This window comes from Sciurus vulgaris, assembly GCF_902686455.1.
Source record: "Sciurus vulgaris genome assembly, chromosome: 12".
In the NCBI taxonomy this organism is placed as follows: domain Eukaryota; kingdom Metazoa; phylum Chordata; class Mammalia; order Rodentia; family Sciuridae; genus Sciurus; species Sciurus vulgaris.
In genome coordinates this window covers 3332969-3360772 of record NC_136473.1, presented here as the reverse complement: position 1 = coordinate 3360772, position 27804 = coordinate 3332969, and the positions used below count along the sequence as shown (strand labels likewise).

At 47.4% G+C, this 27804-nt stretch overlaps 2 protein-coding genes across 9 annotated transcripts in view; one reads left to right on the top strand and one right to left on the bottom strand.

Annotated features, from left to right (window-relative positions):
* The window catches only part of B3GALNT2 (beta-1,3-N-acetylgalactosaminyltransferase 2), a 68899-nt gene that overhangs the window by 13689 nt on the left and 27406 nt on the right, over positions 1–27804 (top strand). For 4 of the 6 annotated variants that reach the window (XM_079106859.1, XM_079106860.1, XM_079106857.1 and 1 more), the window contains exons 4-11: positions 893–1086; positions 5698–5793; positions 10917–11027; positions 12482–12560; positions 15768–15951; positions 17138–17263; positions 18062–18221; positions 18720–18776. In XM_079106859.1, coding sequence (XP_078962985.1) covers positions 893–1086; positions 5698–5793; positions 10917–11027; positions 12482–12560; positions 15768–15951; positions 17138–17263; positions 18062–18221; positions 18720–18776 — 1007 coding nt within the window. Of the gene's footprint in view, positions 1–892; positions 1087–5697; positions 5794–10916; positions 11028–12481; positions 12561–14519; positions 14634–15767; positions 15952–17137; positions 17264–18061; positions 18222–18719; positions 18777–20577; positions 21569–27804 lie in introns of those variants that run through there. The other 2 variants (XM_079106856.1, XR_013758239.1) reach the window with 2 other exon arrangements.
* Positions 21704–27804, bottom strand: part of TBCE (tubulin folding cofactor E) — a 51845-nt gene continuing 45744 nt past the window's right edge. For 2 of the 3 annotated variants that reach the window (XM_079106853.1, XM_079106855.1), the window contains 4 exons: positions 26595–26663; positions 25855–25914; positions 22153–22244; positions 21704–21986 (listed from right to left, as the gene is read on the bottom strand). In XM_079106853.1, the coding sequence (XP_078962979.1) occupies positions 21894–21986; positions 22153–22244; positions 25855–25914; positions 26595–26663 (314 nt within the window). In that variant the 3' untranslated portion in view covers positions 21704–21893. The remainder of the gene's footprint in view (positions 21987–22152; positions 22245–25854; positions 25915–26594; positions 26664–27804) is intronic. The other variant, XM_079106854.1, reaches the window with a different exon arrangement.

The window sequence follows — 27804 nt, the reverse complement described above, 5'->3', positions numbered from 1 at the left end:
TTGGCCATATCAAGTTTCACATGACCCCTGATGATTCTCTTCTGGTAACTAGAGAGAGGAATTCAGCAGGACTGGGTGCGGTCGGCGCCCTGGGGGAGTGGAAGGAGCACTGGCCTTGGAGTCCTTGCATCTGGGTTTGGTGCCTGCTCCTCCACTTTCTCCAACTTTGGGTGACCTGCTTCTGTTTCTTAACCTGCAGGCTGGAAACAGGCCCCACCCAGGAATCTGTGAAGACACAGTGCTGGGGAAGGTGGCCAGAGACGCCAACTGTCGGTGTTGTGTGGCATTTTGGGGATTTGCCTATCAAGACCAGATTTCATGACTGCAGTCAGTACTGTTTTTATGACTTCTGTTCATCCAGCTCTCCTGATGACTTGAATTTGGTATTCTTCTGTGGTTTTTCACATGCATATGCACACGTGTGTGCAAACCCCATTAAAGCTGTCCTGATAATTGAATGGCTTATTTAGATTTGGCTGAAAACTTCATTCTTAAATTTCCTCAAAATAGGTTTGTTGTTCTGGGCGCACCCTTGATTTTCAAGCATTAGAAAAAAATCTGCTATTTCTGAAAGAATCATAGTAAATAGTTTACCTAGATTTTGCTGTTAAGTCCACTTCACTACTTTTTTTTTTTTTTTTCCCCCCCGATACTGGGACTTGAACTCAGGGGCACTTTACCACTGAGCTATATAGTTTCCCCTTGATTTTTTGAGACAGGGTCTTGCTAAGTTGCTTAGGGCCTTGCTGTGTTCCTGAGGCTGACCTCGAACTTGCCAGTCTCCTGCCTCAGCCTCCAGAGTTGCTGGTATTACAGACTCCACTACTTCTTGTTAGTAAAGTAAAAGGTCATGTATGTTTGTGTAAAACCCCTGTTCTCGTAACTTTTGTAGTTTTGAATCAGGAGATTGAGGCATTTAGCCTTTCTGATGAAGGCTCATCAGGGCTCTCTGAGGACCGAGTCGTCAGCGTGAGCTTCCGAGTGCTCCACCCAATTGTCATTACCAGCCTCGGAGTGTTCTACGATGCCAGCGACGAGGGTTTCCAGAGGAACATCACGGTCAAGCTTTACCAGGCAGAACAGGAGGTACGTGCCACCTCGACCCAAAGCCCAGCTCTTCCTCCTGGGGTGCACTAGGCTGGGAGACCAGGCAGTTCTCTCTGGCTGGAGACCCCCCTTTCTTGCCTCACTGACTGAATACTTTGTAGTGTGATCCATCATAATGCTGGTTTGGGAGAGATTGCCTGTGAATAAATGTGTTCGATCTAGAAGACACATAACTAACTAGGCTAGATTAGAAGTTCTCAGCCTAAACTCCCCTAAAGCCTCAAGAATTTCAGCAGCTAGTAATGGATATAAAAGTTTGGAATTCTTGGAATGAGTGAGTATTGCATCTCTTCCAGCCCTTAAAATCTGTAATACAAGGTTAATAGCTGCTTCAGATCTTTTTGTAATGAGATGTATGGGAAATAAAAGTTTACAACCACTGAGGTGACCTCCTGAATTTGGGGACATCTGATCTGAAGAAGCAGAGGACAACACTGTATCTGAGGAGACCCGTTTGGGATCCCCATCATGGAGCCTTGCTGAGGTACTCTGGTGCAAGGTTCCTTTGCTTCCTGTTTTCAGACTCCCTTGTCCCGTCGTGTCCTTCCTCCTTGTGGTTAGTGAGCAGTGTGGTGGCATCCTGCCCTCCTGCCCACTCTCCCCTGATGGGCACCCAGGCCATGTCCAGGAGTTTCTCCGCTTTATCCCTGTGATGAGCCACATTGCTCGGCCGTAGCCTCCTGTTCCCAGGATGAACTCCTCTTGGTCAGTGTGTGCTTCCCAGCCAGTGCTGGAAGTGGTGTTTCTTAATGGACGTTGAAAAGTCTGGTCTCTCTTCATCCAGTCCTAGAATCTGTTTTTATAGCAAGAGTTCATTCCATTTACATCTATCATGATCATTGGAGTCTCTTTCGTTTTGCCATTCGTCTTTTGTCCTACCTTTTTCCAGGTTCTCATTTTTCCTCTTCTGCCTTCTTGTGGTCGATTGAATGTTTTTTAGAATGCTCTTTTTAATTTCTGTTCTCCCTTTAGCTTCAGCTCTTTGTTCCGTTGCCTTCTGTGTGCACGGTTGCCATAAGGACCACAGTATATGTGCCAAACTTGACTTCTGCTTCTGTGGTTCCTTCACGCATAGCACGGGAGTCTCTCCTCCACGCCCTCCGCTGTTCCCTGTGGGTGTCTGTGGGTTTCCTCTGTGTGCACGTCAGTCCCGCAGTCCTGGTCACGATGTTTGCATTAAACAGCTGAATGCGTGTTAAGGGAGTATACAGGAAGATACTCTGATGTTTGCCCACATATTTACCATTTCTGAAGTTCTTTACTCCTCCCTGAATATCTAGTTTCCATCTGATTTCATTGTCTTCGACCCAAAAATGACCTTCAGTGTTTCTTACACACAGGTTTACTAACGATGGTGATTTAGTTTCCATTTTTCTGAGAATATTTTTGTCTTACTTTTATTCTTTTTCCCTTTTACTGTTGTGGGGTACTTTCTGGGTATGGGATCTTGCAGTTTTTTCCTCTAGTATTTCAAGAAGGCACCCCAGTGTTTTGGTTTTTTTGCTTTGTTTTTTAATATTTCTTAGATCTTTATTTTCATCCATTTGTTTATGTGGTGCTGAGAATTGAACCCAGTGCCTCACACGTGCCAGGCCAACGCCCAGCCAATCCCAGTGTTTTGGCGACGGCTGTGCTAGGGAGAACACAGCCATCGGCCGTGTCGTCTATGTGTGAGGCGTGTGCAGGGTGTGTGTTTGCGTGTGGCTGCCTTCAGGATTCTTTCTGTTCCATCGCAAGCAGTCTGGATGTCGTGTACCTTGGAGTGCTTTCTCCTTGTCTGTCACGTTCAGGGTTTGCCAAGTTTCTTTGACCTGCAGATGCATCTCTCTTCTAGAATGTGGTGGATCTGGAGAACCTTCTCCATTGCCACTTCTCCTCTCCACTTCTCCTGGGGTTCCAATTCTGTGTGTGTTACTGGGTTCTGGGTTTGTTTTTTGAACTGGGGATTGAACTCAGGGATGCTTAACCACTGAGGCATATCTCCAGCCCTTTTTATTTTGAGACAGGGTTTTAGGGCCTCCTGAGTTGCTAGAATTGCGGGTGGGTCCCCGGATCTGGCTGTGTGTGCGTGGTACTTCTTTTGGTATCATCCTGTTGTGAACCAGTGTTCATTTTTCCATTGGTTTTCCTGTTTTTCAGATTTAGATAATTTCTGTTATTCTAAAGTTTCTTTACTCCTTTGTCATTTCAATTCTGCAGTTAAGCCTATCCAAGGAATTTTTTATTTTAGATTTGTTTGTACTTCTCTTCGATTTCATTAGCTCTCTTCTACAGTTGCTGTTTCTCCAGACTTTTCCTGTGTGTTCATTATTTTGAGTGTGCTTCTCCCTGGCAGAGCCTCGGCTGCAGTTAGAGAGACTGTCTTAAAACCCTTGTCTGCCTGTCTGAACACCTGGGGCTGCATCATCTTCTCTCTTGAGAATGGGCAACATTTTCTGGTTCGTCCTCTGTCACATACTTCAGCCTGTGTCCAGATGCGGGCATGAGTCACTTAGGGAGCTCTGGCCCCGCTGTCTTCCTAGGAGAGTGCTGGTTTTCTTGTTCTGTCTCAGCAGTTGTACTGGCAGACTCAGGCTGTACGCGCTTCCCTTGCCAAGGACGGCGACTGAAATCTCTGTTCAGCTCTTTGGGCCTCAGGGGGGCTGCTCTGTTCCCCTCACACTGTGCTTCCTGCGCCAGCCGCAGGTGTGGGCAGAGTTCACAGGAAGATGTGTGGCCCCTTCCTGCAGGGCTTTCCTCTGCAGTTTTAGCTGATGGTTTGTGAAACGCTGTCCTCTTCATTCTTCAGCCGGAAAGACTGCAGGTCTGCACTCGATCTCAGTCACCCTGGAGCTGAGCCTTCAGACAGAGGGAGTGTGCACTGGTGTCCCTTCTGGTTTTGATTCTCCTCCGAGTTGGGTGGAATTCCAACGCTTCAGGTCAGCTTCTTTGTTTTGTTACCTACAGCATAATCAGTCTGATATTGCTGGAAACAGAACTCTGTTTTCTCAAATGTTCTTGTATTGTTACTGTTGATTGTTAGCAACAGATACAGTGTTGGAGTCATAGATAGTGTACAAGTCTACTTAAGATTAAGTTCCTATTTTGTACTTTCTCCTATTCGTTCTTCTTCTGGGCACCTGCAGTTACTGTGTTAATGAACATAGATACAAGAGAGGGACAAATGATTCCAGCCATTGTGATCATGGTGTGAAGAGCTTTATCAGGTTACTCAACTCTAGTAGTCTGTGCTGCTGTGGTCAAAGATCTCGTGGAAGGGCTGGACTTGTACCTCAGTGGTCAGGGCTTGCCTGGCATGCCCTGGGTTTGATCTCCAGTGCTGCCAACAAAACAAAACAAACCAAAAAGCCGGGGTCGTGACACATGTCTGTAATCTCAACCACTCCAAAACCTGAGACAGGAGGATTGCAAGCTCAAGGCCAGCCTGGGCCTCTTATCAAGACTCTGTCTCAAAAAGAAATTTAGAAAGCCTGGGGATGCAGCTCGTTGGTAGAATATCCCTGGGTTCAGTCCCCAGTACTGCTTACCCACAAAAGATTGGATTGATACTGGAGTTCAGAGGGGTGACTAAGTAACTCTGAAGTCCGCTGTTGTCCTTCTAGAGGTTGGGGTTACTCTTGAATTTTTGCAGTACTTAATGGTCTTAGTGCACATAGTCTTTTTAAAAACTCTTCATAATGCTTGTGTTATCTGTCAGGTAGTTTAGTTCAGACACAATAAATACTTTGATCATGTTGAATTAACCTTGTGCTTTTTACCCGGAGAAGTCTGTGCTCTCTGCTTTGAGGATGGACTGGTCTAAGGTGGATACTGAGGGTCCACGGGTGGACACGGTGCCAGAGGTGACCTCCCTTCATGACCGAGGTGGTGATGACCCCCTGAGGCACTTGTGGTTGTGACCCCGTGGTCTGGACCGCTGTGCTGGAGGTCTCCGTGGTGACCTGGTGCATGCGCGTAGTCATGGAAGACTGGCCACCCCACCGTGAGGTCCTGAGCATCATTCTGTCGAGGTCCTGTTTTGTTTAAGGTTGGATTTCTTCTTGCCGTCTCTCTGTTCTTCCTTCTCTGAAGAGTCTGGAGGTTCTCTTGCAGGGGCTTCCGAGTGCTCCTGCTCTCTGGCGTCTGTCGTCATCTTCCGTCTGTTCTTCACCCTCCGGAGCTCTGGGGGTCTGCGGCGCCCACTTGACACCACCGCCCTTGCCTGGGGGCCGCCTTTCGAGTTTCTTCTTACGGTCACGTGGACCACAGTTACGGGTCACGGTTACGTGGATCACAGCTTCATCTGAGAACTCCATGACAGGGTGTTGTTTTTGTTTCTTTCTTTGTTGTTGTAGGTGGACACAACACCTTTATTCTGTGTGTGTGTTTTATGCAGTGCTGGGGATCAAACCCAGAGTCTCCCACGTGTGCTCCACCCGAGCCACAGCCCAGCCCTCATGCAGCTTCGATCATCTTACGTTTATCTAAGAGCCACAACGGTATAGAAAACCCCAGAGTTGCTGAACCGCCATGGCTCGACCTTGGCGGCCCTGGTGTGGGTTTTGCCGAGCGGGTGCAAGTGTGTGTCCTTGTGTCTCTCTCCCAATGCAGGAGGCCCTCCTCACGGCGCGCTTCAGTCCTCCGAGCTGTGGCGTGCAGGTGAACAGGCTGTGGTACAAGCCCGTGGAACAGTTCATCTTACCAGAGGTAAAGGCCGGCGAAAGCCCACGACCACTGTGGCCCCCGCAGGAGGGTGCGCTGCTGGCGGGTGGCTCTGTCGTGGGTGAGGAGTGACGTACTGGGCTGAAGCGCTCGCATCTGTCCTCCAGAGGACTCGGGAGGCCTGGGCACCTGTCCTCCAGAGGACTCGGGAGGCCTGGGGAAGTCTCGCGCGTTGCCGTGTTTGCTCGTTCGGTGGACGACCACACGACTGGTGAAAGCCTAGTGGGAGGTGCTGATGGACAGACGAGGCACAGACATTTGGGTAATTCAGATTGTTTGCTTATCCAAAAAAGGAAGGAGAAATGCAGTCAGTGCAGGCAGGATAATGGCAGAGAGACAGGCCAGTTTCCAAGTCGAAGGCAGCTTCCTGAAGGGCGGCGCCCTGGGCCGGGGTCCAGTCTTGAGTAGACGTGTGCTGGGGCCACCTGCCTGTGGGCCGCAGCAGTCCCGCCTGGAGCTGCCAGCATGTGCCACTACGCTATCCCTTATTTTGGATTAAGGGTGGTGGCTCAGCTAGGCAGTGCTGCCAAGCATCGGATCTCAGTTTTTGAGGAAAACCATTCTTTGGTTAGTTTACACACACGTTGACCCAGAAAGCATTTCTGTGTGCCGAGTATGGGCCGCATCCACGCTCTGGCGAAGTGCTGCCTGCTCGGCGCTCACATGCTGTGGGCGCCTTCCTGTGCGCAGCGCTGCCTGAGGTGTCTTCCTGTTCCCTAGCTGGTTTAGCTCCATAGGACTGAAGCAGGTCAGGAGAACCCTTCCTGTCCGTTCGCACCAGGATGGGCAGAACCTCACTTAAACTGGTTCCCACAGAGAGGGTCACTTTGTCCCAAGGGACAGGAGCACCGGTGTGATGTTAGGTGCTACCCAGAGCCAACTGAAACCTGACGTGGGCCTGCTTCTCACAAAGATGCGAAAGGACTGGTCTGGGAAGGAGAGAGGCTGCGAAGTCCTGGGAGTGGAGCCGGTGGACGCGAGGGTGTGGCAGGCGCGGTGGGTGCAGTGTGACTGAGTTGGAGCCCCTGCTCTGCCGCTTGGGGCTTGTGACACTGCAAGGAGCTTGCCCTCGCTGTGTGTTTCCTCTGGGCCGCAGAGCTGTACCGCTCAGATCAGAGGGCCTTTCCAGAGAACCGGTGGGTCCAGGAAGGAGGCTGCTCAGAAGGCCGAAGTCGGTGTTCGCACTCACTCCCGGGCCACTGCTCCCTCTCTGGTTGGGTCTTGTTCCTAGGAGCAGTGTTTCATTCGGGGCAGTCTGCCCGCGGGGGACATTTAGCGATGCTTGCAGACATGCCCAAGCTGGAGTCTGGTGGCCGAGGGTCAGGGACGATGCTGCATGTCCTTGCTGCACAGGAATGTGACCTGGCCAGTGTCAGTGGCGCTGAGGTCAAGGAAGAGAAGATTTCTTGGGATTTCTTGGGGAATCCATGCTAACGTGTTTAAGGTGAGCTCTTGTGATGTCCTTGTTTTACTTTCAAGTAATTTGGCAACAGAACAGCGGGGACGTGATGGGAAGACGGGTCCTGAGCCAGGCCTGGTGACACATGCCTGTGGTCCCAGGGCGCGGGATGCCGAGGGGTCTCCTTTGGGCCAGTGAACTTCTCTGGCACTGCCCGGTCAGGTGTGTCACAGGCACAGTGGCACTGGGTGTGCTGAAGGAGCAGAGGGAAGGGGTCAGGTGAGCAGGCGGGGTGAGAGCTGCGTTTTGGGCTGTGGTCTCGAGACGAGGAGGGGCTTTCCCTTGGCGCGCCAGCATCTCCTGTGCGTGGCCATTACCTCCCCTTCGCTCTTCAGTTCTAGCCTCCTGTTTTGCCTGCTCTTGTGGGCTATTTCATCTGTCACCCCTGTGGGCTGGTGGCTGTCACCACAGCCCACACTGCCCTCGTTCTGGCTGCTTAGTACTTTGCGCGCACATCCCACGGGCGTCCTGACAGGGACATCCTCTCCCTCCCGCTGCTTCTCGCCCCCTGTGTCTCCAGCCGTGGGTCTGGTGTCTCCTCCTGAATCAGAATCGCAGGACACACAGCTCTCAGGTCCCAGCGTCAGCCAGTCCTGCCACATCTTGATTCTAGTTATGACTGTGATCAATCCTTCAGACCTCACACTGCTGAGGTTCTAGAAGAAAGTGCAGCATACCAAGGGCAAGAGGCTGCTGTGATAGGGGCCCGCCTTCCCCCGAGCAGCCTCCCGTGGCCGGGACCTGGCCCTCTGCTCGCGTTCCCGACAGTTCAGTTAGAGGTGGTTGAGACTCACCAGGTGACGCCACCTGAACTCCGACACTCAGTGTGCATGCTAGAGCGCCAGTTTATTCCTTTGAGTGGTGCTGGCTGGTTGGCTTGGCGAGCCTGTGGCCGCTGTGGAGCAGCCTCTTCCCAGATGTGGAAAGGCCAGTCTGCACGTGACCCTGATGGCAGCAGGGGAGAGGGTGTGCTCCTTGATCCAGGAGGGTGACCAGAAGGCTTCATGTCCTCCAGGGTTGCCTTTCTCCCCCTCAACATCACGGTTGCCAGAGCCTCCAACCCTGGCCTTCCTGTAGAGGCCAGTGGGCGTGCTGCTCTCAGGTCCCCTATGGAGGCCAGCGGGCACACCGTTTTGAGATCCTTCTGTAGAGATCAGAGGGTACAGTTTTGAGGTCCCCCAAGCGGCCAGGGGCACATTTTGAGGTCCTCCGTGGTGGCCAGTGGAGGCATTGGTCTTGCCGCCTAAGCCCTGCTCCCATGGCTCTTCTGGTTCTGGAGACGCTGCCTCCTCACAGGCAGCTGGCCTTGACCCCGCCGAGGCAGCCCCTGGCCTCCCCGCTCCCCAGATGGCCCTAGAGCGGGGCCATCCCCAGCCTTCCTGCCCACCCCTGCCACGGCCGCTCTCCGGAGGCCCCTCCTGATGCAGATGTGATCGTGCCCCCATCGCCACGGCTTCCTGTCACGGTGGGCAGCTCCCGCCCGCCCTTGGCTGGTGCCAGTCTTCGTGTGGTTTTCTGCGCGTGCCGTGCAATGGCCTCCACTTCTGCCCGAGTCCCTGGGGGCAGCGCTTATCGTGAGCGGAGTGTGCCGAGCCGGCCCAGCAGTGACTCCTCCTCGTGCAGCCTCGCGGTGGCGTATACATGATTTCATCTTAGAACTTTAATGCAGGCTCTTCCGTTTTTGTTTCTCAACTTCGAACACATAGCCCAAGGCTTGTTAATCGTAGACACTGGAACAGTTAGATAATGGCTCGTGTCTGGAAGAAGATCGACCCTAAATTTATTCGTCAGTCATTTGTACCTGGTTTACCTTTTTTCCTAATTATCAAAGTATGGAAATGTATGAAAGTAATGTGTGATCACTGTTGAAAATTTGGCAAAATACAGAAAAGTCCAAGGCCACGACCTGCCCCATCTGTTGCTCAGTGTGTTGGTGTAGGTCTCCCTCATCTATCTTTTCTTCCCTTCTGTACATGTGTCTATTTGTGAGAAGGTTTTGTTTTTATAAAGCTCAGATTTGACCTCGAGTTTAACAGAGGGTTAAGGACACCTCGGAAGGGTAGAGAAGAAAGTAGTGTCTCACCGGGACAGACGACCTTCTCGTACGTGCCGAGCGGGGGGCGCTCTGCCTTGCCACTCACCTCAGGACAGCCCTTTGAGGTGGCCATCGCCACTTTCTGCTTCATCAAGGACTAAGCGGTGAGGACTCAGCCCGAGTGTGTCTGCAGGACCATGTCCAGGGAACCGAGGGCCCCGCCCAGCACCTCGCGGGTTGGCAGATGGTAAAAGTCAAGGGCACGTGAGCAGGATAATGGCTGCAGAACCCAGGTTCTCCCAGTTCTGGTCTGTTTTAGCAAAGAAGTGTCACTGCTTTAAAAATGGTGTGTAAACCTCTGACCTAGCTCATCAGACAGATTCACTTTGCCCCGTTTCCTGTGCTGCTGGCCGGATGAGACACTCCGAGGCCTGACCTCCTCATTTCATACGTGAAACTGTGCTTCATGTGCTGCATGAAGGTCATTCCACTTGGCTTTTAGTTCCACGCTGTGTTTGGCAAGTGGTTTGCATTTTTAGTCATGTCAGGACATTCTGCTGTTGGGGGATGTGGTCGTTGTATCGCCAAAGATGGCGGCTTCGTGTATCCATTGGGAACCATAAGTCAGTGGAAAAACAAGACGTAGCAGAGCGGTAAGTGGCATTAAGGAAATAAGGCAGGTGGATGTGTGGTGGGCAGCCCGGGCCTTGGTGGCTTATGTTTCTGGAGAAAGCGGAAGAGATGGCAGTGGAGCTAAGAGCTGAGTGGTGTCAGGAGCCAGCTGGGGAGCTGCCAGCGGACCTCCAAGTTAGAAGGTGCAAGGGCCCAAGTCCACATCAGACCTCGGGGTGCGGGGCGAGCTTGCTCAGCTCAGCATTCAGTGGTGGTGAGCACAGAGAAGCTTGTCAGGGTCAGTGAGGAAGCATTGTGGACTTGAATTTTAAAAAAATAATGTATGACGTGGCAAACAACTCTGAAAAATGCTTCCAGTGTACACAGTGTGCACAGGATTGAGACAAATGCTCTGTAGAATTGCACATAGAGTAACAGGAACAGGAAACTCAGTCACCAGATGACACAGAAGAGGACAAGGCCGTCCTCAGAAGAGAACAGCCCTGGGGTCAGAAGTGTGACTGCACCCCACACCGGGCATGCTCAGAACTTGCTCATCGGGTAGAGGCAAGGACTTTTGAAAAGCACATACAAACCTCACCCTAAGAATTTTTCCTCTGGGAATCTAGTTTTTTAGAAAAACAAGTTATTCGGGGAAAACAGACGTTTACACCAGAACACTCCCACGCTTAGGCGGCAGCTGCTGGTAGCCCGGACGTCTGCCAGCAGGGAGTGTTCGGGTACGTGGGTGCCTCCACTCAGGGCATGCTGTGCCCGTCAAACAGAGCCACGGGGCCTGGCCGGGGAACCGAGGCGTCTGCCAGGCCGGCTGTGTGCTCTGGCTGGGTCTCAGATCTGACGGTCCTGGTGTTAGAGCTGAAGACTAAACTGATGTGTTTTGGAAAAAAGCAGCTGCTCTCGAGTCTTAACCTGCACACTTAGCGTGACCTGACTGTCAGCAGTAGAGAAACCGGCTCACTCTTTTTCATCTCTTCCCCAAAGAGCTTTGAGGGGACAGTTGTGTGGGAGAGCCAAGACCTCCGCGGGCTGCTGTCGGGGAACCTGCACAGGGTGACGGTGCGCGACGGCGGCGGCGTCCTCAGGGTCCTCACTGTAAGCCAGCCTTCTGTGGGCTCTTCTTATACCTAAGCGTGTTCTAGAATCTACCCATCCCAGGCGGTCTCAAGTAAAGATCGCCATGCGCTGTGAAGTCGCCATTGTGAAGACAGAAAGCTCAAGTGTTCTGAGTGGTCCTGCAGTCCCCACACCGGTGACTGTGTAGCCTTAAGACTGGTGCAGATTTTGGGGACTGGGGATGTAGCTCAGAGGTAGACCACTGGCCGATGTGAAAGACCCTGAGTTTGATCCTATCACTGCCCAAAAAGTGCATCATTAAAGTGTAATACTTCTCAATGATTTTAAAATCAGCATTTCTTAAGAAGATTGGTTCAGCAGTACTTAGAATATTCACCATCTCCCCTTAATAATAAAATGTCAGGTAAAATGCTATAGATAGCTGGCACATGCCTGTCATCTCAGCGACTTGGAAGGCTGTGGCAGGAGGATCACAAGTTGGAGGCCAGCCTCAGCAACTTAACGTGACCCTATTTCAAAATAAAAATGTATAAAAAGGACTGGGGATGTAGCTTAGTGGTAAAGTACCCCTTGATTCAATCCCCAGTGCCAAAAAAAAAAAAAAAAAAAAAAATCTGAAAAATAAAGTACTAGAGATAAAAGTGTTGAGCCAGGTGCAATGATATGTACCTGTGGTTCCTACTACTTGGGAGGCTGAGGCAGGAGGATCAGTTGAGCCCAGAAGTCTGAGACCAGCCTGGACAACATAGTGAAGACCCCATCTTAAAAAAGGGGGGGGAGCAGGGAATGGAAAATAAGGTGGAGTACTTGCTTTTATTTATATTGCTGAAGCAAATCTGGGGTTTCTGATTCTCCTATTTCTCATTTATTCTGATTTACTTCAAATTTAAAACATGCAAATCAGGTAGGTAAATGTCTCAAATGTCGGATAACCAGGAAGGTAGCAGTGGGCCTGGGTGGTCCTGTCAGGGACCCTCTTTCATTCCTGGGCCAACAGGAATGGACCTGGGGCATTCAGTCACATGCCCAGTGATTTCTTTGAATATTAATCCTGTTGGCAGAAATTAATTCCAGGATTGAAGAGAGTGTTCTGTGACATGCTGCTGCTGCTTGTTCTGAAACACTTGCTGCACCTGCTTTGTGGCAGGCATGTGACAGGCCCTCATGTCCAGGGGAACACAGCCCAGGGAGAGGAAAGGCACTGAGCAGACAGACTGATTGACATCACATCCACAGTTCCGGATTCCACCCTTTCTGAAAAGCCCTTTAAGTAGGAAGTTCTGTGGAGTTTTTAGATCGCTTTTAATTTCCTTATTTTTTAAATTTTTTATAAAATATTTCTTTTAGATGTTGATAGACCTTTATTTTATTCATTTATTTCTATGTGGTGCTGAGAATCAAACCAGTGTCTCGCACATGCCAGACAAGTGCTCCACCACTTCCACTGTCACTGCGCCTTCTCTTCCTTTCAGGCTGGGGAGGGTGCGCTGCCTCGAGAATTCACGGAAGGCGTGGAAGGAGTTGCAGGTGGCTTTATTTACACCATTCAGGGTAAGCTGGCCGGTTGAAAAGCATACTGAACTTGTCTTACTAATCTTTTTGTATACTTTGATGTAAAATGTGATCTTTTTAGTCACTGAAAAATTTAGCTTTATTGAGATAAACTTCACACACCATACAGTTCACCCTTTAAGGTGTCAGTTCATGACCTTTAGTGTATTCATGGGGCTCTGCAGCCATCCACACTGACTCAAGAACGTTCCATCCTGCCCACTGCTAGGCATTCCCATTCTGTTCTCTGCCCCATTACAACTACTAATTTACTGGTTCTTCTCTGTGGATTTGCCTATTTTGAACATTTCATGCAAATGGAGTGATATAATAGGTGGTATTCGCTGCTTTTGCTTAGCATAGCTTTTCAGGGTTCAGCCTTATTGACCAACATTCAGTTTTTATTATTCCATTGGGTATATAATGCCATATTTTATATTTTCCACTTGTTAACTGATAGACAGTTGGGTTGATTCTGCTTTTGGCAGTCATGAGTAATATCGCAGTGAACACTCATGCACGAGTTTCTGTGGTCACGTATTTTCAGTTCTCGTAGCTAAATATGTAGGAGTGAAAGTCCCGGGTGCCCTAGTGATCCCGTGCGGTCCCTGGAGGCACTGCCAGGCTGTGCGCAGCAGCTGCCCTGGTGTGCACTTCCCGTCAGCGTGAGGGTTCCCATTTCTCTACGTCCTCAGCTCGTACATCGTCTGAGTCTTTTTAATATACTCATCCTAGTGGGTGTGAAGTGGGATCTCACTGACGCTGATCTGCATTTTCAGATGACCAGTGATGCTGATTGAGCATTTTTCCATATGCGTATCTTTAGAGAAATGTGTCTTGGAATCCTTTTCCCAGTTTTTAAATGGGGTTAATTTTTCTTTTTGTTGGTTCTGGGGGTTGGGTCCAGGGGCATCTACCTCTTTGCTACTTAACTTCCCTAGTGCTTTTTACTTTTTATTTTGAGACAGGGTCTGGCTAAGTGGCTTAGGCCCACCTCAAAGTCACCATCCTCCTGCCTCAGCCTCCCCTGTCGCTAGAATTACAAGTGTGTACCACCATGCCTGGCTGTTTTTTGGCTATGCTGCCCCCCCACCCCCTCTCTTTATATATATCCCAAAAGAGCCCAGCTGAGCTGCGAGCCGTGGTGCACACCTGTGATCCCAGCTGAGCTGCGAGCCGTGGTGCACACCTGGGATCCCAGCTGAGCTGCGAGCCGTGGTGCACACCTGGGATCCCAGCTGAGCTGCGAGCCGTGGTGCACACCTGGGATCCCAGCTGAGCTGCGAGCCGTGGTGCACACCTGGGATCCCAGCTGAGCTGCGAGCCGTGGTGCACACCTGGGATCCCAGCTGAGCTGCGAGCCGTGGTGCACACCTGTGATCCCAGCTGAGCTGCGAGCCGTGGTGCACACCTGGGATCCCAGCTGAGCTGCGAGCCGTGGTGCACACCTGGGATCCCAGCTGAGCTGCGAGCCGTGGTGCACACCTGGGATCCCAGCTGAGCTGCGAGCCGTGGTGCACACCTGGGATCCCAGCTGAGCTGCGAGCCGTGGTGCACACCTGGGATCCCAGCTCCTCCAAAGGCTGAGGCAGGAGGAGCCCAGGTTTGAGGCCAGCCTAGGCAACTCAGTGAGACCCTCTCTCAAAATAAAAAATCAGAAAAAAAGAGCTGGGGATGTAACTCAGCGGCGGAGTGCCCCTGGGTTCAAATCCTAGTACTAGGTGCATATTCCTGGGCCCCACCCCAGACCTCCTAGCTCTCAGGCTTGGGCCCCGGAGTCTGGCCTTCAGGAAGCACCCATGGCGCAGGGATGCCTCGGGGTGCCGCATGTCTCAGGCAGCGGCAGAGGCAGCTGAGCAGTGCTGCTAGGCCTGCAGGCCCCGCCATCCTTCGCAGCAGCAGCAGCAGCAGCAGGCAGCACCAGACGTGCTGTGCACTCACTTCTGTTTTTTTTTTCAGAAGGTTTCTATGAGATGTTTGAGAAAATCCTGAAAGAATTGCTGCCCTAAACCCATAGGATCTGGGGAAAGTCCCTGTACACGTGCTCAGGACTCACTACCAGCTTGTGAGCTGGTAAATAAAGTGTCTTTTAATGACATTAGTGATGATTTTTACTATGAAATACCACAAATGCACCAAAAATAAAGAATAAGAAACGTCTGGCTACACATTGTTCAGAATTAACAAATGTTTATTTTTTCTGTTTGCTTCCACTTGTTTTCCAGGGCTGGGCTGGAGCTCGGGCAGGGCCCTTGCCTCGCATGTGCAAAGCCCTGGGTTCAGCCCCAGCACCAGGGGAAGGCCAGGAGCCGCTGAGACGCCCTCCCTGTAGTGCTCGGGCCCTGTATTCTCTGCCCCTCCAGCGCTGCGTGCCTCGTGGCTGTGCAGCTTCCTCCTGCGTAGCAACATCGCTGTAGACAGCAGTTTCGAGTACTGTTTTATTTTTAAACAGTGCACTCTTGAGTCATGACTTCTGTGGTGTGCACACGTTGTTCAGTGGTCTTCCCTCATTTCCTTTCAGTGTCACTCCTTTTAACCTTCAAGGTCTTGTTGATTTTTGGAACCGCTGTATTATGTGGATATACACCATTGGGATGGTTCTCTTAGGGTCTAGGTTTTCTCCACTGTTACAAACAGCTGTGAAGAATGTCCTTGTGCCCAGGTCACGGGTGGTCTCCAGGGTCACATCCTGAGGTGTGCTTAGCTGAGCCACGTGGCGCGCACGTCTTCAGCCCAGCAAGATACCTCCCCACGTGCTCTCCCACTCGCAGTGCACGGGAGCCATCTCCCTGCCCAAAGTTCCTAACAGCTGTCCTTCTGATGTGTTACTTTGGGCTTAGGGGTGCATGCCTGTAATCCTAGCTACATGGGAGGCTGAGGCAAGAGGATCCAAAGTTCAAGGCCAGCATGGGCAACGTAGGGAGATCCTGTCTCAAATTTTTAAAAAAAAGGCCAGGCGTGAAGGTGCACGCCTAGAATCCCAGCAACTCAGGAGGCTGAGGCAGGAGGCTTGTAAGTTCAAGGCCATCCTCAGAAACTTAGCAAGGCTCTAAGCAATTTAGCAAGACCCTGTCTCAAAAAGGGCTGGGGATGTGGCTCAGTGGTATAGTGTCCCTGGGTTCACCCCCAGGTAACCCCACTCCCTTGGGGATAACAAACTTCAGATGTCTCTGGGCCTGCGATGGCATCTCTCTACTGTCCTTTCAGAAGGTGATGCTCTCTTGCACAGCCTTCGCACTCGGCCTCAGCGACTCGTCAGTCACATGAGGAGACTCCACGAGGAAGATGCCTTGCTGACAGAGGAGAGCAGTATCCATGGTGACATCGTTTTTGTGGATGTTGTCGACACTTACCGGAATGTTCCTGCAAAGTTATTGAACTTCTATCGATGGTAGGTTGGGGGGCTAGAACTTGTTTTATTGTTCTTTTGATGAAGAAAAAAATGTATCAACATCAAACCACTGAGATTTTGAAAAATGGAAACTTAAACTTAAGGTAACTGCACACCTGGGATGTGACCTACTGTGTCCTGGTTCCTTGGAAGACCCTTTATTTATTTGTAGTGGTGCTGCGAATCCTACCAGTGCCTCACACATGCTAAGCAAGTGCTCTCCGGCTGAGCCCCAGCCCCAGGCCTAGCCTCTGCTTTCTTATTTTGATGAATGAGTGTACTAACTGATAGAAAATAAGGCAGAAACTAATCCATCTGAACTGATGGCTCTTTGGCTTGGGAGTGTCAAGCTAGGAGTAGATAAATCCAGTGAGTTTGGAAATGGCTTCATTCAGCTGGATACATAGCAGCCTACCCAGATTCCCCTAATTATATATATTCACTCCCAGCCAGGTCACTAATCCAAGTTCTGCTCAACCAGATACCTACCTTATTTTTCCAATCTCTACTGGGAAAAGCTGCTCGCCTTGAGCAGGCACATTACCATGTGCCTATTCCCATCTACACAGGGGGCTGAAGCGGGAAGATTCCCTAAGTCACCACTTAGTTGCCATTACACACTTTTTGATGTATGGACAAATTAAGTCATCATCTTGTTCTTCCCAAGGATCATAAATAATCATTTAATTGCTGGAAATTGTTTACAGGGGTAGATTTCAGTGTTGTAACTCAGTTTTTTTAAAAATTATAAAGTATCTTGACTGGAATATGAAAAGCAGCATAGAATGCATCTTGTATAATAATGTCCCAAGTATGATACCTGCCCCATTGGACTATTAGAACACACGGGGCACGGCTCAGAGTTGAATGGTGTGGCAGCCTGACGTGGATGCCCGAGCCATCTGTTTGAAAATGTGTTCCTTCCCACATACTTTTTCACTGTGCTCCTTTTCCTTTGCTTATATGAGCTTGCTGCTGCTGCTGCTGTGTCACTTAGTGGACACAGTGAGGACTGTGACAGAGCAGCACCTGCTGAAGCCAGCGTTCTGGGTGTTGCAGGAGTAAGACACAGTGCCCAGGTTGTGCAGGGGCAGCTGTGAATAGGATGCTAGTGAGGGGTCTTCACTAGTGTCACACTGGTTTCTTACACAGTTGTACCAACTCACATGCCCTTTTCTGCCAACAGGACCGTGGAAACCACCAGCTTCAATCTGTTGCTGAAGACAGACGATGACTGTTACATAGACTTAGAAGCTGTATTTAAAAGAATTACCCAAAAGAATCTGGAGGGGCCTAATTTTTGGTGGGGAAAGTAAGTGAAAGATGGTTAGCCGTTGGCATTTGTGTATCTGAACAAATGTGATTAATTTAGAGTGAAATGCACAAGCCATTTTCCACAAGAAAGTGTCTGAGAAATGCAGTTCCTATTAGATGCCTGGCTTACTGTATCATTACTCTGCAATTAGGGTAAAAAATCTGTTCAATAAAAAAACCTCAGGCTGAGATAATGGAGGAGAGCAAAAGATGTGGCTTGTATCCTTGTGCCCTAGAAGCACATGGTGCTCGGAGTTGCGTGCTGTCCGTTAGAGTGAACGCGACACCTCTCTGCCGTTCTCTGCTGCTTCAGGAGCACTGTAAAGGGCTGATGATTTGGTGGAGTTTTTGATTTTGTTTTTTAATATACACCAAATCATGAGAGCCAGGCTCACTGGTGCACACTTGTAATTCCAGCAACTCGGGAGGCTGAACCCAGGAAAATCACAAGCTCAAGGCCAGCCTCAGCAACTTAATGAGATCCTGTCTCAAAATTAAGAAGTCTGGGGTCTTAGCTCAATGATAAAACACCTGGGTTCAATCCCCAGTACCTAAATAAATAAAATAAAACACGGTAGTACTGTTACCTTTCCATTCAGAAACTTAGAACTTAGTATGTCTGTCTTTGATATAAATTACCACTAGATAAAAATTCTTAGTTTTTTCTTACTATTCTCTGCTCTTCAAGCTCATTCCTTTTGTAGTGATAACAGAGGAGTCCAGTCTGACAGTGGCAGGATATGTGTCAGAAATGCAGAGAAGCCACATTTTTTTTTTTTTTTTTTTTAAATCTCAGTTTCAGATTGAATTGGGCAGTGGACAGAACTGGAAAGTGGCAAGAATTGGAGTATCCCAGCCCAGCGTACCCTGCCTTTGCATGTGGGTCAGGGTATGTGATCTCCAAGGACATTGTGGACTGGCTGGCAAGCAACTCGGGGAGATTAAAGACCTATCAGGTAATTAAGATTTCTAACCTGAGGCAGCTCACAGTACAAGTTAGACGCAGTCCAGGGTTCCATCCCTGAAGCAGCCAGCTTACCATGGGGAAAAGCATGCTATTCTTCTGTTGGGAATCACTTATCAGGGATTATTATTGCTCAAATCCTGGCAGTAAATTCTACTCCTGAGTAGAGCCCACAAACATAATCTGTGTGAATATAAAGATTGCTGTTCATAAGAAGGAAAGGTAAAAAACTTGCTCTCTGCTGATTCTGGGTAGTGTCAACATGCAGTTCTAACTGGTCCCTAGAGCCACTCTTTGCTATTAGTGCTGGATTCTAAGGTTCCTGAGAGGAGGGGCTGTCTGCTTGCTGTGTTGTCCTGTCACCATGCAGTGTGGTGCTTCCTGTCAGTGACCACTGCCTTTACATGTGTGTCCATGTTTGGCCTTAACAGAATAATAGCAGAAGGGTGTGGCGTCAGTTTATGACCCTTACACTTTGGGACCTGTGTAGGGTGAAGATGTAAGCATGGGCATTTGGATGGCAGCCATAGGACCTAGAAGATACCAGGTAAGAGACCTGCGGGTGCTGGCCTTGCCGTCCTGGGAGTTTGGGATGAGGCCACATAGTGCACAGCTAGCCTGGACCACAGCTGTGCTCTGGGTTTAATTCAGAATTGTCCACCTCATTTCTCATCCAGTATTTTTCCGAGTATAACTAAAAGGAAATGCTACAAATCAAAGTTCTCTGACCCACAAAGGACAATTTAGTTTTCACAGAGTTGATCAGAAATTCTTTGCAGTTTTAAAACTTAGAAATGTGCTGGCTTGAGTTCCTGGTAGCATGGCAGTATAAGGACCCCTGGGCCCTCCTGACTGGTAACCACTTCACCCAGTCTTCTGTTGGTAAGACGGCATTTTTAAAACACACTGACTGCCGAGCCAGAAAAAAAATGAACCTGCAAAGACCCAATCAGAAAGAGCGAGCCGTGGAAGAAGGCAAGCTTTTCCCTCACACAGTACTGTTACGTCCCGGGTTCTTGGCAGCTTCCACTTTGGACTCAGAAGGTGACGAGATGAAGGAAGGCACACTGTCCCGTGAGAAGCTGCAGCTGGCTATGGCCCCCATGCAGCGTGCCCTCCACTCAGTGAACGAGACCACGTGCCCGTCTGCTTGGCCGCTTTGGTGGTCCTGGTCCCTGTCAGACTTTGTTTCATCTTTTACTTTGTTGAATATGATGTTTTTGTTTGTTGTACCTGAGAATTCTGAAGTATGCAGTCTTGGCAGGTCTGATTCTCCAGTGTGCTGCTTCTAGATTGTCCTCTGTGGCTTTTGCTCCTAATGTGTTTTTTTTTCTGACCTCACATTTTTGGAAACCAGGGCGTCTTAAAATGCAGCCCTGGTGTGCACTTTCTTCTGCCTGCACCAAGGGCACTAGTATCTGTGAATGCATCCAGTTTCTGCCTTGGGATTTTGGGGGACTGCACACATTGGCCTGTTGGCCCCAGGCTCACCCAGGTGGAGCTGTGGCTCCAGATTTTTGGGGAGACTCCACTCCATCCCACTCGGCAAGGCTGAGATGGAGCATTGCCTTCGTTTCTCACACCCTGGGCCCTTCAGGGGTGCTGGCTTTCTGGCCATCACTGAGTGGTCTCTTGTCCTGTGCAGGCGTGACCTTTATTTTAAAGCCGAAGGGTCCATGAGCAAGTTAGTTAAGTCTCCTAGTTTCAGTTTCTCATTTATGAAAGGGAAATGATCCCTAGTTCATGATTTTTTTTTTAATCTCATCAGGGGTTGAAACCACTGAGCTACACCTCCAGACCCTACACTTTTTCTGAGAGCGCTAAGGTGCCCAGGCTGGCCTTTGAACTTACAATCCTTCTGCCTCAGCCTCCCTAGTACTTGTAATCCCAAGTGTGTGTCAGGCACCTGGCCTCACAGGGTCCTTGAGAATTAAATGAGGTCATATTTGTAAAGACTTGGCCTGTTCTCAGAACACTGCAAGCATTTCACCAGAATGGTAGCTGCTGTGAACGTTGCTAAATACGTTTGCTCTAAAAGCAAATAAAAAACTCACCATTAGTGGTCTCCAAACTCCTCTTGTCCACTTGCTAACCCTTTTTTAAACAAACTACATGTATGGGGTCCAGTGTGACATCAGCACATGTACAGGGTGCCAGTTGCTGACTGTTAATCCACACTCAGCTGCAGGACTGTGGGGTCAGAAGATACCCCTCCTGAAACCTCATGAGTCTGTTCCCCATGAAGTTGTCCGAGAAATGATTTCAGCCTTGTCAGCATACATAAAAGCACCGCGTGCGTGCGAGCGTGCGTGCCTGCCCAGGCAGCTCAGCTTGCTTTCTCTCCACAGGACAGCCTGTGGCTGTGTGAGAAGACCTGCGAGGCGGGGATGCTGTCCTCCCCTCAGTACTCCCCTCACGAGCTGACGCAGCTGTGGGAACTGAAGGGAGTGTGTGGTGACCCTTGTCAGTGTGCAGCAAGGTGACAGTGATTTGTCCAGGCTGTGTAAAGACCAGGGCAGGCGGACGATAACCTCCACGCAAGTCTTGAGAACAGCCAGGGTTGGCAGTGGAACAGATGGTCTTTCAGGAGATCTCTGGCTGGCACCTTCACCTGAACAGTGTGATACTAACTGTGTGGGATTTCTTTCTTAAAAATCAAATGATAACTGTAGCATACGATTTTATTTATATATTGGAAAGTGATTTAAATTACTGCATTGTTTTATGAAAGGAAAAGTATTTCTAGATCATGATTAGTAATTCAGCCTGGATTGCACAGGTCTGTATGGCCTGATTAGGACAACACAGGCCCCAAAACTCAAATACTGTGTGCTCACTTACATGAGCAGTGATCCTTTATACCAAAGTTTGGGGTTTCTGGAAATAATGTCAGATTTTGTGGTTTTTGAATGAAGTGTGGGCAGTTTGACCTTGAAAAGGAACTAATGATTCTCGGTTGTGGACTTGGCTTAAATATGTTCATTTACCTGGACCTAATACCCATTTTTTTTTTTTTTTTTTTTTTTGCCATTTAACATAAATACTGAAGATCAATTTAGTTCTCTTGTTAAAATACATTTTTATGAATATACCTCTCAGGGTTTTAGTGCCATAGGGAAGAATTTTGCTTTTCTCACTGCCTCATGTTTACCTAATGTCAGTCAGAGCTGAGAACCTGCGAACACTATGCTTGGTTTAGGTGTAACTACAGGGAAAAGCATGTGATTGCCTTTTTAAGGTGGTGCACCTGAGAAGAAAAAAATAGCAGGTATAGCATAGTAAAGAATGTGTCTCCCTAAATTTAAGGGACACTTCCCCACACAACAAACCAAATCATTTCAGCAACCTTTAAAAATAGTAGAGAATTTCATTAAAATTAGTCTGACAGACGTTAACTATATTCAGATTTTATTAAACTGGCTAGTTTCCATTTAATAGTTATGAGCTATAAAAATACATATGAAGATCAGAAGATCATGAGTAGTCAAAGCCTTTATTACATACAAGCCTACAAATGGTCTCTTCCCAGTGAAAAGTACATCCTTTGTCATACTTTGGGCAACTTGTAAAACCTCATTTGACAGTAGAACTGTCGCAATAAATCGTTTCCAGTGAACCCCAGTCGTGATGAACAGTCTAGTCTCTAAATTTTTAAAGCTGGTTGTTACCATCTCACTAACAGACAATCTCCATTTTCCACAGAATAAAACTGTAATGACTGTAGGTCATTTCCTAGTTCAATTTCTCTGCCCGGCATCTAAAATGAGAACAAAGGTAGGGGTAAGACAGATCTGACAATATGGCCTCCGTGCCACAGGGACTCGGTCTAACACACGCCTCCCCTCAGACCAGAACCCGCCGTGTGGTAGAGTTCAACATGTCTTACTGTGGGGAACTGATACTATTGACTGGGGGCAACTCACCTTGGGACTTTCGTAGGACAACAAAAGTTCTGACACAGGAACTTTGAGAAGACGTGACAATAATGCCTTCACCTTTTGAACTGTCATGGAGCCTGTCAAAGAAAAGGAAGATGTCTCAGAGGACTGCTACCTGTAAAACTTGGTCACATAACAAGGCCAAGCTGCAATGACAGCTGTCCCTGTTCAATTATCAATTCACCCAAGAAAATAAGTAGACTTGAGTCTATTTCCACAGAAGTGAAGCCAGTGTTTGACCAGGTGTCCTTGACAGTTTGCGTGCCATTTCTGTGGGTAGGTATCATTTCTTAATCTGATAAACTAAAAAATTATATTTTCAGTTCAGAGGAACAGGCAGGGGTGAAATCAATGTTTTGTTTGTCTTTGTGATTAATTCTTATTCTAAGTTACTGAAAGAAACTTGGAGTGGGCTCAGGTGACCTGAGGAGATCGCTCCGCCTCCTCTGGGAAGGAAAAGTATAGACTGAGAGATGGACAAGGTTCCTTTCAGCACAGCCATCCGTGATTATCAAAATGTGTACCACTTACCCTAGCATCCCCCAGGCTTGGGAATGTAACTCAACTGAGCAAATGCTTTGGTTGTTCAGAAGACGTTATGAACTTCTTTCCAAAGATGGGTTGTGGTAATAGCGGAGATTTTGATTATGAAAAACAGTGTCTTTGAAGCTTTAGCTGGAGGTACAGCAATAGTGTGGTGTTCCCACGAATATCACGATGTAGTCAAATGAGTATTTTTCTATCATTTTTGTAAAAGCTGTGTGTTTTTATGCACCTTGTGATAATAAATGTGATCTTTATTTTAGAATAAAAACTGGCCTTTTCTTGTGTATTGGATATAGCTACTTGGTATATTTATAATTTTAATTACAATTTGCTCTTAGGTGTGAATATGATAATTAGTCCTTTCAAAAGGTTTGAGTGGACTGGCTTTCACTGTTGGAGGGTGGTGAGGAACTGATTCCTGCAAACCAATGGGAAACGACACACTCCTAATCAATGCCAGAAACCAAAAGTTTCTAAGATACTTGCCTACCTGCACTGTCTCTATAAGAAAGTGGCAATTTGTATGTAAATAACTATTGTTTTTAATGTAACACAATTGTCTTATTTAGAAAATAAGAAGATAGTTACTTCTTTTTATCTCCTTATGACCAGTGTTAAAAGCTGAATGGGTGTGCCTCCAGGCTGCTTTTCTGTGCTCACCTGAGGGTGCCTAGGTTTTAACTAAGTGTTGGTCCATAGCTTGTGTATCTTCTCATGCCAATTCCTCTAGACCTGCACTAACCAATATAGCATGCACACATGGCCACGGAACGCCTGACAGGAATTAGTGCATTTAAATTTGCTTAGCCATGTGTAACCAGTGGCAGTGCTAGGCCTGCTTCCTTATCTTTAACTTTGCATGACAGTATGGTCATTCCAGAGTTTATTCAACCTTTACATTGGTTTTGTCTTTACTATTACAAGTGCTATAAGACAGGACACTAGATAGCCTGGAAAGAGCATGTATGTATTTTCTTTTCTTTTTTTTTTTTTTTTTTGGGGGGGGGGTGCTGCTGGGGATCAAACCCAGGGCCTTGTGCTTATAAGGCAAGCACTCTACCAACTGAGCTATCTCCCCAGCCCCCGCATGTATGTATTTTCAATTTTTATATCAGTTACCACATAACTTTACAAAAAGGGTATATGGATTTTTTTCATGCCAGCCAATAAGTTTTATTAAATTCATGGGCAAAAAAAAAAAAACAAAAACAGACATTGCAATATTTCTACATCTTTTTGCTACTTTTTAAAGGGTATTTATCTATGTATCACACATAATTTCTATGGTAATTCTAACCTCTGCTGGTTCATCCAAGGAGCAAAAGAAACAGCACATGGTCATGGCAGTGTTCCCAGAACGCATAACTGAATCTAAGTATACCTGGGACAACACGCAGGTGTATAGTGCAGAAGATGTATGTTAGCACATGTTCCCAGACTGCAGCCTTTGACTGACAGCAGCATTCTTGAGTATCAGTATTCCTTAGTGATAACATTCCCATAATGTAGGAAAGAAAAAGGAAAGACATCCAAAGCTAGTAATAGAGTTCTGGTTCTTTCACTATTTTGTCCCTGTACAGCATTTAAATTTGAAAAAATGAATATGAAGGAGAAGCACTACTAACTTTAATGCATCATTTTAATAGCAGTAGAATTATATACTGTAGGACTAGACTTTGGATTGCTAGGAAATAGTGGTAGATTAACACTAATTGGACAGTTATCAATCATAAATTACTTCTTGAATACCATCTGTGCATACCATAAGCAATGTCATGGTAAGCTTGCTTACGTGAATTTACTGCACTGAAGCAGATATGCAAATTTAGTTTACTGGAATCATTTAAACCGATCTGCATTTAATTTCTTCAAGTCCTCATGGCTCCAGATTTAACCTGTTTGTAGTTATGAATCAAGTTAATCTTGGGAATCTTTAGCACCATGGTATACTAAAAATTAAGCCAGGTGCATTGGCACATGCCTGTAATCTAAATAAAATACAAAATAGGGCTGGGGATGTGGCTTGGTGGTTGAGTGCCCCTCAGTTCAATCCCCAGTACCAAGAAAAAGAAAAAAAAAATTTAAGGTAAGATATTGATCTAATTTGTTGACCTATTTCCCTAAAACTAAGTTCTAGAAGCACAGATATATTTTCTGGGATTAAACCCAAGGGTGCTCTACTTCTGAGCTATATAGCCCGTTTTTTATTTTATGTATGTATGTCACACATACTGGGGACTGAACCCAGAGGCACTTTACCATGAAACTACATTCCCAGCCCTTTATTTTGAGACAGGTTCTCACTAAGTTACTGAGTCTCAAAAGTTGCTGAGGCTGGCCTTGAACTTGTGGTCCTCCAGCCTCAGTCTCCCAAGTTACTGGGATTACAAGTGTGAGCCACTGTGGCTAGCCACAAATGTTTTTAAAAAGTCCTGAAGTCATTTTTTCTAAGGAAACCATTCCAATGAGTCTGCTTTAAAAAAAGCATCTGAAAATGTGTTCTATGGGGTCCTGATCAGTGGATGAATGGAAGCAGAATAGGAAAGTCACAAATGTGCCAGTACCTCACCACTCAGTTCACTAGGGCATGTCTCCTCTTTGGACAAGAAAAGCCTCCAGAGTGATGATCACAAATAAGCTCAGTGGGCCTGAGGAATTCCTGAGAGGCAAAGCCAATCAAGCCCTTTGGGAAAAAATATCACATGCAAAGGCTCCCAATTAAAAACAAAGAACTTTTCTAGATAAGCTAATACAGTTATGGGAGACTTGAGCCCGGCTTGTACTTCCAGGGAGTGAGTTAGGAGGCTGAGGCAGGAAGATCTCAAGATCAAGGTCAGCCTGGGCAACTTATACAATATCTAAAAATAAAAAGGGGTGGGGATGTAATTGTAACGTACCCCTGGGTAAAATCCCCAGTACTCCTAAGAGGTATGGGAGGCCTGAGTTTTGGGGAGCCAGAGGAGTGACATTAGCACAGCTGATTATATTTTAGAATACTAAAGACTAATGAAAACCTGTGAGGTCCACACTTATAGATATGAATGAAACATTTCAATCACTGGTCTAGACTCAAGAGCTGACTCATACCCACACCAGTGATCACAAATGCAAGGAAGGCAAAGATGGGTTCATTCTTCTTACCTGGCAGTTGCTTCTCTAAGACCTTCTGTTCAAGGTGGTTTGGATATTTTATCTTCAGTGCTTTAAAGAAAGAAGGAAGAATACACTGATGTCTACTAGAGTACTGATTTAAAGCGTGCATGCAGGGTTGGGGTACCTACAGTGGCAGAAGTGTGCTCAGAATGTGCAAGGGCCTAACTTCAATGCCAGTAACAAAACATGCAAGTTCACTTCACTACCAGATGACAGCTGGTTAGTACAACTGGCATCAGTCCTAATGAAGAAATCTGTCTAAATGATGTTAAATGTTTTTCCTGTTAACACCGCCATGAATTACTGGGGACTCCCAAAAACAGCTGGAGCACTGGCCTGCTCCTGCTTTCCCCTTCTCTTCAGCACTCCTTCCCTGACAACTTAGCTGGATTTCCAAGTGTAAGAAAAGTAACACGTTTCCAAATCACAATGTGGTTTACTACTCAAATACCTCCCACGTTTATAACACTATCAATGAGTTTAAAGCATGGAATTGCAAAAACATTCAACGTTAGATTTGGGGGGCTGGGTGTAGCTCGGTGGTGGAGGATTGCCCAGCATGCACAAGGCCTCGGGTTCCATACTCAGCATCACACACACACACACACAGGGGAATTTCAATAGTCTGAGAATTCCTTTAAAACTCAAGGCACTTCACTCAGTTTGCTTCACTTCACTGTCTGCTTCAGCCTAGAATATAAAGCTGTATGTGAACTTGGGATTCTTACTCAGGAGTTGGTTTTTCAGCATAAATGGTTGTTGTACTTTGAGTTCTCCATCCTCAGGTGCACCATACTCTGTTTTAGAAGAAATCAAGAGGGATAAATGATCGGGTGCATGTGAACAGAGCCCTTTGCTTCCCCAGGATAAGCCTAGCAACCGCTGGTGTGCTACCCTGCATCAGTTTGCTCTGATTCAGCCGCTCTGACTTTTAGGAGAGAGGTGCACCTCTCCCAAGGACAGAAGGCTCCAGTGTGCACCACATGACTGTTCCTCAGGACTGACAGCGTCCTGGCTCCAACTAAGAGTTAACATGCTTTCAAGTGGGCACGCAGTTTCAACTTTGGAAACTGTTCCCTTTCTGTAAGGTCTGAGAGAAACCTGGTACTATTTGGGACACGAGTCACAGGAAACCTTCAAGTGTTAACATGGTGCAAGACCAGGCTGGGTACTCAATGCCAGCACTGCAGACCAGCTCTTCTGCCTGAAAATCCAGTACAGTAGACCTCTCATTTGTGGGGACATTCCAGGACTCCAGTGGGTGCCTGGCATTGCAGATAGTACCAAGCCCTGTATCTGCTCTATGTACATATGTATGATAAAGTTAATATGTTAGGCACAATAATAATATTCAATAACAATAGTAGTAACAGATCAATAATAGCTATCAGAACAACTGTAACATTAAACTAATTAGTTATATAAATGTGCTCTTTCAAAATATTTTATTTTGGGGCTGGGGAGATAGCTCAGTCGGTAGAGTGCTTGCCTTGCAAGCACAAGGCCCTGGGTTCGATCCCCAGCACCCAAAAAAAAAAAAAAAAATTTATTTTTACCTATATACTTTAATTTTTTTTTAGTCCATTGGGACCTTTATTTTATTTATTTATATGTGGTGCTGAGAATCAAACCTGGTGCCTCACACGTGCTAAGTAAGTGCTCCACCACTGAGCCACAACCCCAGCCCCTACACTTTTTTTTTTTTCTTTCTTTTTTTTTTTTTTTTTTTTTTGGTGCTGGGGATTGAACCCAGGGCCTTGTGCTTGTGAGGCAAGCACTCTACCAACTGAGCTATATCCCCAGCCCCACTACACACTTTTAAATGGAGCATTTTATAGCTTCTCTTTGGCTTATCCAAAGTGTAAACATCACTACTCTTGTGCTCTGGGGATCTTTTCAAGTAAAATAAGGATTATTTGAACACAAGCACTGTGACAC